Source organism: Pyxicephalus adspersus, chromosome 4 (assembly GCF_032062135.1).
Source record: "Pyxicephalus adspersus chromosome 4, UCB_Pads_2.0, whole genome shotgun sequence".
Taxonomy (NCBI): domain Eukaryota; kingdom Metazoa; phylum Chordata; class Amphibia; order Anura; family Pyxicephalidae; genus Pyxicephalus; species Pyxicephalus adspersus.
The window spans coordinates 41729782-41742281 of NC_092861.1; the positions used below are offsets into that span (position 1 = coordinate 41729782).

The following is a 12500-nucleotide window of genomic DNA, read 5'->3' on the forward strand; positions in this document are numbered from 1 at the left end:
TGTGAAGCGGACGGAGCTAATAGGTCTGGGGTGGGCGTGTCTGGGCGTGTCATATGACTGCCAATCCTGGTGATAGAAGTCTGCAAAGTGGATTGGTGGGTGGAGCTTGATGTGTTATTTGGCGCGAGTTGCTCAGAAGATGGTGAAAGATCTAGGTAGAGCCGGTGACAACGGTATAGGGGCAGCAATGACCTGTGAGGAGGAGGGGTGACACCTTCCGTATAAGTCAGAAATACACTGCACACCGGCTCCTGTGAATGTGGGGAAGTCATGTAAACACACTCACACGTGACTGTGTTCATATGGTGGTTACAGTCACCACTTTATGGAGGGTGAGAGGAAGGTTTTATAATTGGCTGCCCTCGGGACGTTATTTCGATTTTCTGTGAGGTCCATGGCATTGCATTGCATTAAAATAGTAATGGAATGTCTGTGATCAATTCAACCAGCTTACTGTATTTTACATGTAGACCCCATGGGGGTGCTAGAGAAGGGGTGGGGAGACCACATGGGGCTGCTAGAGAAAGGGTGGGGTGACCACATGGGGGTGCTAGAGAAGAGTTGGGGAGACCACATGGGGGTGCTAGAGAAGGGGGTGGGGTGACTACATGGGGGTTTCTAGAGAAGGGGGTGGGGAGTGCACATGGGGGTGCTAAAGGGGTGGGGTGACCACATGGGGGTGCTAAAAAAGGGGTGGGGAGACCACATTGGGGTGCTAGAGAAGGGGTGGGGAGACCACATTGGGGTGCTAGAGAAGGGGGTGGGGAGACCACATGGGGGTGCTAGAGAAGAGGTTTGGGTAGACCACGTGGGGGTGCTAAGGAAGGGGTGGGGGTGACCACATGGGGTGCTAGAGAAGGGGTGGGGGGACCACATGGGGGTGCTAAAGAAGAGGTGGGGTGACCACATGTACAAGACAAAAAAAAAAAGAATAACCCTCTTCACACTGGTACCCATCTTTATTTCTAGCAACATTTTGCAAAGGATTCCTCGTTTGCATATATTGCAGTTTGTGATAAGCTGGTCTCCAGCATCAAAGTGATTCTTCTCTGATCTGTCACTTCATGGAACCGTCAAAAATGCTGAGCTGTTCAATACCAGTCACCCAAGATGAACAGTTCGATAGGGAACAGCTTGTTCATTTCTATGGAGGAGAACACAGCAGAAAAAGTATACTTCACGGGGAGAGAGAGAGGATACTGTAAGATAAAGCTTTAATAAAGGCTCTTGAGAGAAGTTCTGGGTTGCCTGGATCTAGTGATTCCTATGACTGGCACTATTCTGAAATAATAGACATCAGATACAGCCTAGTCAGTAGTTTGTTCCTGCCTTTCGCCCCCTGGTCGATCCAGCCTAATTCCAGCCGGCAACCCGCCGGTCCAGAGCTGTGGGTTGCCAGCCGGATTGGCCAGGGGGCGTTAGGCCGGAACAAACTACCAAGCTCTTGAGCCTCCTCTTGCTGTGGCTCCCTTATTTACCGCAGCCAGGGTTAACACTTCCTCCGCCGGGGTAAATAGGGAACACCCCCTGAAGGGCAATGCATACGGAAGAGAGGGATTTCCCTAAAGAGGGGCATTCCTAGTGGGGAACGGAGCCATTAGGGCGGGACTTGAGAGAGTCCGGCCTAGTGTGCCCCTGCCCACCCCATGAAATGGCCTAGTGGCCACAAAAGTTTGCCTACCTCTGGCCTAGGTGATCGAGAATGAATGGGAGTGCAAAGCCTCCAGGCATACCTACCTCACGCATCCCAGGAGGCTCTTGGGTGTTCCTTCTGCGCATGCCAGAGCATCTCAGGAATGCGCAGAAGGAGCCTTTCCATGCAGAGAAAAAAATTGCTGATCGCACGCATGCGCAGTGCGATTAGCAAGTATTTTTTCCATCCTACGTCACCCCATCTCGCGCTGAGTCGGGTGACGTGGGATGCACCCAGAAGAAAAAACGAATATGGCAGTTTATTATATTTTAAAGTTAAAACTTGCTTAAAAAGACATAAAATTATCAATAATAGGCCCAGCTACAATCTCCATTGGCTAGTGGTTTTAATAAAACATACAAAAATACATTGCATTATTCATCTAGTTTTCATGTTAATTTTCTAATAGATATACATGGATAGAAATATTTACCACAATAATGTATAATCTTATGTAAATGTGAAGTTTCAACTGATTGGCATTGTGCAGAAAAATTTTAATATATAGCTGAATAATATTTTTTTTTTCAGCAGGTAAATTGTCACATTTTGGTGTTCCTGAAATCTATGTGGTCCTTAGAAAAATGGTAAAGTCCCATTCCAGGTAATAGCTGCTCCTTCCCATTTGGTTCTGACAGTCATCTCTAGAGAAGGAAATCTCTTTTCATGATCAGCCTCTTCTGTTTTATAACGTCCTTCCCATGGGTGTGAGTGGGTGTCTATAAAGCAAAAGTTTTTAAAGATGATCAAAACTCACCCACTGTCAAACGTGCAGTTTTGGTCTGTGAAAGTTGTCCACTGTAGAAATAAAGGTCAAATATATGTTCCATTTTCCAGTCACATAGGAGAGATGTGTTTGTCCCAAACAGGACACTGTATGTGCCATTTATATTACACAGCCAAATAGGATACTTTGGAGTCTTTAGCATGCTTCCCACCTAAAAATAAATTAGAAATATAGAATTTATTTCTATATATAAGAATATAGAAAAAGGCTACTACAATTCAACGATGCATTCTTCTTGCAAGTAAAGGCAAAATTGCCCTAAACTACTTATGAAGCCTGTTCACATGTACATGCTGTTTGTTCCAGTAGTTACATAGTGGCATTTATATTATTATTATTATTAAGCAGGATGTATATAGCGCCAACATTTTACACAGTGCTGTACAATAAATAGGGATACCGCCTGTACAATGCAGTGATATTCATTTTTAATGGCACCCTAACACACATTTGGAGCATTTTGTGACCCGCTAGTGTGCATTGTGGTGTGCTTAAGCAGAGCATTAAGCAACCCTGTCATATGAATGAGCTGCCCTAATGCAACACTTGGTGGGAATTCCCTACGGGAATGTGCTGAAACAAGTGCATAGGTGTGAATGCAACCTTATTGGTTTTAGTTTTATACTAATGGAAGGCATCCAGAAAGGCTTGGACTACTGTCAGATTTGTTTTTCTTCCTGTATGGCTGTTAAGGAAATGTGATCGGGAGATTTCTCCCCATTTTCTTTAGTTGGGGAGCAGAAGTTTCAGTAAATCTCTCCAGCAGAATTGCAAATAGCAAGTACATTTTGTGCTTCTGTGTATGTAGAAACAACAAGGCATACTGCTGCATCAAACTCTCTTCAAGATCTAAAAAAAAGGATAACTTAAACCTCACCCCAAGCAAACTAATAATAGTAATATGAAGAGAGGGTACACCGCAGGTCTTAAAAAATAGACCCATGAGACTAAGGTCCCTGTATACTCCATCTGAAACAGTCTTGTATTTGTTTTAATCTGCTTTTCACTGCCTTTTTTATACACACCACAGCCTTGGCTTTCACGAATTAGGATGGGGGAACATGTAATTTAAAAACCACCCATTTTTGCAGCCATGTTCCTTTGGGTCTTTGCATCATGTGCTGATCTTCCTTCTGTAAAGCATTTAACAGTCTTGCATTTTTATTGTCGTTTTTAGCTGATATTTGCTGCTTTTGTCAGAGACAGGTGCATGTGAAGTTGCGGTATATTGCTTGTTATATGCAGTATAGTCAGTCACCCACTTACAGAATCTGAATTGGTGATCTGATGCTATTAACAAGTCTTTTTCCTGTAGCCCACCAGGACAAATTGTGGATCACTTTTTGTTTGCCTTTAAAAAATATGTTGAACAGTTTGACTCAATGGGCTTCATTCATTAAAATGCTATGATTATTATTTTCTGACTGTGACTGTTCTAATCTTAAACTTATGTAAAAAAACATTGTGGTTTTTCAGTGACGACATGCACAGAGGTGTTTTTAAAGGTCCTGTTTAGAATAAATCTGCTGTAGTACTTCACAACCTGAATATAGTTTGTATAACACAAAATGACTGCAAGCATATGAGACAATAGGTGCCCCCAGGGTTATAAAAAAAAAATAAGCACCTCTTTCTTCATTTAACATAACAATAACATTAACATAACAATCAAAGGGGAAAGGGGAGAATGGCACTAACAGGGAGATGGGGGTCAAACATAGTGATCAGGACCAGCTATTTAACCCACCCTAAAAGCTGTTTGCCAGCAGGCATCTGACTGTCCCCATCAATTTAAAGTTATCACCCAGTCCAGACAATATCCACTGAACTGACCAACTATCTTCTAATTTCTGGCTGAAGAACATGGGAGTCTATAGTTGTAGAATGGGATGGGGATGGACTGGCAAAGTGACCAATTAGTACTTAAGAGGGTGCATTGGGCAGGCGTATCCTCATACAACACATGCATATTGTGTGTGGCAGCTGTACACTGCAAATTATGTGAAAACTAGAAAAGGACAATTTTCTATTTCTATACTGGCTTCTTTGCTCCATGAGCGTAGTTTGTACATATTAATTTTAGTACAATATTGGCATGATTTGTCAGATAAAATCACACAAAAATAAATATTTTCCAGTACTGTCTGTATTATGTTTTACCTGGGGAAGTTTGTTCTGTTCCATTTCATCTCTGTTCCAGTGTAAGTAGCCTACTTCACTGCGTGTTAAGACTCCATGAAGTTTTTGCTCTGGTATCTGTTCTTCCAAGATTTGGTCCCCATTAAATACATGAGGGCTTGCTCTTCCCGTCAAAATGAGGTTTAACACAGCCTATAAGAAACAATTGTGCAAAATGAGCAAAGTTTAATTTTATTTCTTAAAGCAGAACTTATGACTTAATGATAAATATCTTTATTTGTGTGGAAAAATTCAAGCAAATGACCAAACTAAGTTTTCTTCTCAATGTTTTATGTCACATATACTGTACACATGATTCAACTATGTATTAGAATTATTTTCTTGTGTATAGAATACATTTACAAGACATTTGTAAAGATTTTAGTAAACTTCAAGCTGAAGCTTCAAATTAATCCACCCTTCAGTTTCATCTGGGATTTTTAAACACAGATCTAAAAGGATTGAAGCTTTGGATATCCCTTATTGAAAGGTTGCTAGTAGGCTTTTAGTAAGGTTTACTGCTTTTCAACTCTTGCTGAAACTGTACAATTTTATTTCTTATGGATGTAAACATGTGAATGTATATTTGGGTATGTTATTAAAACTATATTCTAAATTATTCCAAAAAATATTCACATATTCAAAATTAAAATAAATAGTAATGTCCTTAGTAGGGCACACCAGCGTGGTATGTTAATGCATGGACGAATGCACTCTTCACTGGAACATTATAATGCACTGAACAAGTGTTGCTACATTGTGTTGCCATTCATTTTTAATGGATTGCTACATGCATGAGGCATTTTTGTGCTTTATGGTGCACTACTAAGTACTTCACAAATTTGTGATTTCCAGTCACTTGTTGTCTATTGCAAGCCACTCAAATGAACATGGAACATAACACATTAAGTGTACCACAACAAACTGCTGTGAATGGATCCTAAGGCCTTCTTTAATCTATAATGTGAGTTATATGTATCAATGTAGGAGATGATGTAAAACAGGATCCCTTAACCTCCTGAGCGTTACACTGAGGTCTAGATTTCTGTACCAAAAGTGATCCACTGTTTTTCATGAAATTTTTTTTTTAAATTGTAGACCTGTAACTTACATGGAGAGGGAGATCGACGGACGACGCTGGACGGAGGACGACGCTGGAATACGAAAACGACGCTGGATGAGCACAGGGGGACCAGGTAAGTATGGATGGGAAAAATCTCGGGGTTAACCATCCTAGCCAATTTTTTTTTGCCCGTACGAAGGTCGGGCTTAACGGCTAGGTGGTTAAAAGTATACAGACATCAAATAAAAAAAAATTCACTCAAAAAAAATCTCTAATGTATCTCCCTATGCTGGTGTGTCAACAATCCTGAGCAGAGTTTCCACTTTCATGTAGGTTGTGGCTACATGCTGCAGGAGGCCTTGTCATTGATGATTAATAAACCTGTAAAATCAGCACCTGGACATAACTAGTCACACATGGATTTACAAGTCTTCGACAATCTATTACAATGAAAACATAAAATAGTTAGATATTCAATCTATTCACCTGTCTCACTGTGTAGTTCCCCAGACAAAAGTGCAAGAGATGGTTTTTTGTGTAGTCTAAGTCATGCTGAATCCTAAAAAAACAAAAGGACATTATTAACTTATTATATATTGAATCAGAACATTAGTGATTTTGAAGTATTGTTTGTACAGTATACACAGTTTTCAGCCTTCCTTATACTGTACTATCCAAACTCTAGATACCACTATCAGTTCAAACATTAGGATATTATGGAATGTGTCCTTATTATTATAAACAGAAAGAACATGACCAGGGTATAAGGCAGACATTAAACAATGGTTGTGTTATCTAGTCTTACCTTAAAATTGTTCGGGAGAAAAGCACACTGTACAGAAACAATATTACACCATGACTTCCTTCATCTTTGAACTAGGAAAGACATGCAAACATCAGAAAATCAAACTATTGAGAATACATTTCATATATTAATCACTGGCTCATTGTGCACCCCCCTGTTCTGGAAACAAATGTAAATAAAATCTTAATATGTTTATTATACTAAAGTTTATTTACTAAAGGAGGCTGCAAGGGATAATTATCTTAGTGAATGTGGAGAAAATTTACTGTTGTTAAAATACATGAGAATTGTTTACAATCTGAACACCTTTAGTAAATGAACCCCATAGTATCAATAATAGATTGCACATTGCATATTGATTTATTATGTAATCTGCTTTTAATTTTTTTTTTACAATAAAATACACATAAAAACACACAATAAAAGTATAAATACATACCGTGTTTCCCCGATGATAAGGCATCCCCATCAAATAAGCCACCCCCCGATTTTTGCTCAAACAATTAAAATAAAGCACCCCCGCAAATAAGACATCCTCCTATACCTGATACTGTGTGCCTCTGTGTGAGAAATTTTTGATAAAATAGTTTTTTTTTGATAAATTACTTTTGATAAAATTATTTTTTTATAATTATGTATTATATTAAAATTTATAATGATAATATAATAAATAAGTATAATTATTACACCCGGAAGTTAATCCTAAGAATTACAGGCCCACAATATAAACAAAAATTGCAAAAAAAATAGGATCACCTTTTGCATAAAAAAACTGACAGAATTAGAATGCTAGGGGGGTTAAGACTGGTAAAAATGTAAATGCTTCTAGTTGGTAACCTTGCAATCCTGTTATTTTGGTGGTTTCAAAATGGTATTTTGAGAAAAATGTGTAGTTAGTAGTCTGAAAGTTTGCAAAATGAAAAGAAATAATCAAATAATATATATTTAGGTAATAAAGTGTGTCTAGCAGTACAATGTGTTATAAAGTGTTGAAAGCTGCCATTGGGTGGTGCTGCTGATCCAGGCTTTAAAGTTACTTGCCATGTTACATGACAGGATAGTACATAAAGCACCTCTGAACCATGTCTGACATGAGTATACCTAAACATGTAACACTTGTATAGAAATCAACGTCTTCACATTTTAGCATAAAGAATGAATATATCAATAATCTATAAAGATGTCTTACAAATTCATACACATTTTTCACGATGTATAACCAAACAGGTGACACACTTAGCTCCCTAAGAAAGCCCAGTTTAACTTTAGAGCTAGGTTTGGACCTGCCTCGGAAGAGCCGCTTAGCCACTCACTCCACAGTTCTGGTTCTGAAAGATACAATTTCTGCAAAATTTTCCATGGGGTCACCTAAAGTTCTTCTATATTACTGGCAGTAGTAGTCTTAACTGTAACTTAGTACATTTTACAAAGACATTGGGATATGTGCATAAATATCTTTGCAGCAATTAATTTTGAGCGCAGATTGTGTGAAGTTGTGTTCATTAAACCCCCCTGGGCTTACAGGAAGTGGTTGAATTACACTGGGAACCAAAAACAAAGAACTATTTGTGGAAGAGAATGCTAAAGTGTGTAGATGGGGACTAATACTCTGCAATATCGGTCAGTGAATAAGCATCTTCACGTCTGTGTAGTACGTATGGGCTGACCTAGAAATCTGTAATGCTTGACCAGGAACTAGCAAAGTGACATTATAAACTAACAGAAGTATGTGTACTAATGTACTAATCTTTTGCCAGGTAAGACATTAAATATATTTGTATTAAATGTGGTTATAAAATAAACATGATACTTACACTATAAATGTGGGCACAAAGGAATTTTTCTAGCTTGTCTTTTTCCACAAATTCAAATAAGTGAAGCTGTAAAAATAAAATATACTGCTAGTAATATGACATGTAAAGCGGTCACAAACATTTAACTGATTTTAGAAGCCTATATATATGTACATCTAGAATTATAATCTGCCAGGAATCTGCCAAAGAAATCTGCCAGGACAGAAATATGAAGGCTACAATAGCCCTGTGCTTTGATTTGTGTCCTTGGTTGGAGTCAGTAAATCCCTGACTTGGATCAGTCATTTTCATATTAGGAGTCCCAGTTGAATTGTCACCATGCTCATCATAATGGAAACAATGGGAAAATGATCTTGTTGGCATAGCATGTTTAGTTTATAGTGAGCATCATGGCTCAATGTAGAAAAGTTACAATTCCACATGGATGAAAAAATATCTATCATATCTCCAAGAAGGCACATTTAAATGTAAAAATGGGGGTCATTAAAGTCACATAGACCATAGTATACCTGAACTCTCTGCTTTGTTGGATAAGAAGCTGTCATCCAACCAAGTTCATAAACATTATTATTCATAAACCAAGCCATTCTTGTTTTATATTGGTGGAGGAGAAACAATAAACACTGGTTATGTCAAAGACCTGCACTGATTTGTACAAGCTTTTTATCCTATGCAATCAATCAGAGAGCTATAGGCATGGGCTGTGTGCCTTAAGTTGCGTACACATGTTCAAATATTGTCACTGGAAACGGGGGTGGAGAGTGAGCAAGCAGGTGGAACCCTATTGTGCTCTCGTCCCTTCACTTGTATTGTGGTCACTACTGGTCATTCACCCATCTTTCAGGAAGGATCCATGAACGACATCAGGCAACCTTTGTACACATGTCAGATTCTCATATCAGGGAAGAATAATCTAATGTGTGTACATAGCCTTACACAGACAAAGAGCAATTATTGCTGATAATTGATGGACTAATGCTTCAGCTTTTTTCTTAGTAATATTTTTAACCAAAAGTCTTGGTATTCATTTTAACCTTGAGTGACAAAACTTCAAGGAAGGCGGTAGACATTTCCCTATGAAAGCATAAAAACACATGTTCCTTTTAATTGCTGCATACCAAATACATATTTTTATGTTCATAGAATACAAGTCAATCAGAACAATAGGTTTTCTAGAGCAGATAATCAGCAATGAAATCTAAACATTTTACATCTTTGTGCAGAATGTCAGTTTTGGTGCCAAAAGTGACATCTTGTACATAAATGCTATGAAGGATATCATGTCCATACATACCTTTTCTGTAAAATTGTCAGTTTTGTAGTTTGGACTTTCTGAGAAATAGGATTCATTTGTGATGAGACAGACTATAGCTTTATTCATGGCTCCTGTAGTCCAAAGGATATCAGCAAGAGATGCTGCCAGGGCCTTTTCCTGTTGTTTTTGGCTTATTTCAGATAAACTAAAAAAAATCCAATTAAATTGTTTTTAATAACAGAGATTTACTTTCAGTACAGTTATCCATTAGCTCCCCTGTTTTTAACCCATAACAAATTAATTATGTTAAGACATAACAAAAGTCAAACTAATTAACTGCATCTTGGCAACCACTCCCAAGGAGACTCTCATGTTCTCTGTCCACAGCGGGGGAGATTCAACACAAAACATTCTGCTAGAATATTGTAGATGGGGTTGTTCAATGCAATAAATTACCAGGTTTATAGGGGAGGATTTTAATTTTAAGTTTGTGTACATTGCGCATGACCAACTCCCTTGATCTAAATCTAAACTCTGCTGTGCTCAGGATTTTATGAGCTTTGCTTCTCAGTCCCTTGGGTGCATTTCCAACATCTCTCTGTTTCTATTAATAGGAGCAGGGTAGTAATGAGGTTAGCAACAACACTTCCTATTTAGAAAGGCCATTAAAGATCTAAGCACCCCTGTTGTTTTATAAGGTATTTGCTAAAACACAAGATAACTTACTTGTTGCTATAAACATTGGATAAGAATGGGAGCATAATCCAACCATGTTTTCTTACATAAGGAAGGTGAGCAGGAGGAGAACTGTAGCTTTCCTGTCACTATAGTCTTGTAGTGCAATGTTCTGCCATTCAATGTCTCATTAGCTTTAGTCACTTTTGTGTCATACTCGGAAAATATATAAATAGATATATGTTTAGCATTTTTATTGTTGGTATATCATGTTGACTTGGTCATTTTAAAAGTAGCTTGCAAGCCAAAAAAGTGTGCACCCCTGCTTTAGACATTCCTGCTTATTTTCTGTGCAATAAGACAGATTGCACAGCTGATATGCACTGCCCAGTGGTCAGCCTGGTGAAACATTTCAACATGTACTCGGCTAATTAGTTTTTTTTCACAGAGAAATTAGCTTGCTCCCTACAGGGTCAGCAGGATTACATTTGTATAGACACAGTGATAGACAGAGTGGTAAGTGGGGTGCTGGGATACAAAAAGAGGGCAAATTTTCTCAGTAGGGACAACAATAAAACATGACATATTTTGTATCCCTAACTACTGTATGTTTTGCTTTGATACACTTTATGTTCTGCTGGATTTTACTTGCTTTAGATTTACCTGTTGAAAGAGCCATAATCTTGATAATTCTTTGTAAACAACAAGTGCTTAATGATGTGTGCTTGTACCACCATCTGAATTGCTCTTGTTCCACCCTACGAGAAGCATAATAAATGTTATAAAATGATCTTGTATACAGCATTATAGGTGGGCATTGTAGGAAGGGTCACATTACCTATTTTAATTTCCCTTATTTATCCCATGGCAAATCCTTTAGTAAATAAATGCCATGGTGGTGTTTTTGCACACAAACAACAAAATACATGGTATTACTGGCCTGGTGGCACATGTGCAGAAGCCACCCACTCTTTGCTGATCTCAGGTTTTGAAAATTGTATAGTTTCATTAGTTATAGCATGGTTTCATTGATCCTGGCTGCAGTTGCTTATGTAGTCCAAGTCAATTAACATAAATCTTGTCTTACACAAATTTCCATTCCCACACAAACAAGACTGATAAAGGATCAAGAAACATATACTTACAATAGTTGTTTATCATTTTCATATATCACACCAATGCTTTACTTGCTTTTAATATACCGTCTAGTAAGTAACACACTTCTTTTTGTAGTGTCAGACTTTTTATTTTTACTTTTTAAGTAAACACTGTCTTGATGAACTAAAAGCATGTCAAAAGATTTTACAATATAAGCATATTGTGTTTGTATGATGATAATTCAGTAATTTATTAATTATAGCCTACTCCAGATTTTCTACTGTATAAAACAATTCATATTCTAAATTATGTCATATGTTATTAAAGTTCTCAGTGCTTTCATGCTAAATTCTCCACAGTCCTTTTACGTATGTTTTTTTTATTTTTCATACTTCCATTGCAATAGGCCATGACAGACTCAGATGATACTGCTGGGAGGCAATGTAAATTTGTGCTGCTGATCAGCTATCCTTTTACTGAACTATGGTGATCAAGCAGCAGTTCTTTATTAACCCAGAGAGACATCACTGTGCTGGAGGCTGCACATCAAAGCCAATTTTATCAAGGCACCAGTCCGATGTATTTCTTTAAAGGGTAACTTAAAAATTGTTTTTTAAATATGTATATAGAGAAAAAAGAGGCATGTCAAAACCACTCAACCTTTCCCTACTCTAAAGTTAGCTGAAGCTCAACTTTAATTATATGGAACCTGGACAAGATTTAAGGTAGATCTATACTTAAAAGTTTTATGTTTTTAGTTTTGGATAGCATAGGGAAAGGTAGAACCCTCTGTCAGGGTCTAGTAGTATCTACAGATCCATAAAAAAGATTTTCCCTCACTCCTGATTCTTCTGGCAACCTTTTACAGTACAGGTGCCAATTGGTGGTAAACCTGCAACACGTAAATACATACAATGAAAAAAAGCAGAGTGAGGTTCTAGCATTGCCATACTTTACTTCAATTTTGTGTTTAGATAAAAAAGTTGTGCACAAAGGATTTATATTGTTATCTGTAACTTTGGAACTCTAATGAACAGTGTAATATTGGTTACCACTTTCTAAGGCAGAGTTTCTTTTTTTAACACATTTTAACACCCCTCAAAATAACTAGCAGGTCTTCAGAGAACCCCTG

General features: G+C 37.8%; 1 protein-coding gene across 1 annotated transcript in view; it reads right to left on the minus strand.

Annotated features, from left to right (window-relative positions):
- Positions 1-2022: 2022 nt before the first annotated feature.
- The window catches only part of MINDY4B (MINDY family member 4B), a 19331-nt gene continuing 8853 nt past the window's right edge, over positions 2023-12500 (minus strand). The window contains exons 6-13 of the mRNA XM_072407951.1: positions 10934-11028; positions 9635-9800; positions 8341-8406; positions 6527-6597; positions 6208-6280; positions 4641-4811; positions 2451-2631; positions 2023-2412 (exon numbers count right to left, since the gene is read on the minus strand). Of these exons, the coding sequence (XP_072264052.1) occupies positions 2270-2412; positions 2451-2631; positions 4641-4811; positions 6208-6280; positions 6527-6597; positions 8341-8406; positions 9635-9800; positions 10934-11028 (966 nt within the window). The 3' untranslated portion in view covers positions 2023-2269. The remainder of the gene's footprint in view (positions 2413-2450; positions 2632-4640; positions 4812-6207; positions 6281-6526; positions 6598-8340; positions 8407-9634; positions 9801-10933; positions 11029-12500) is intronic.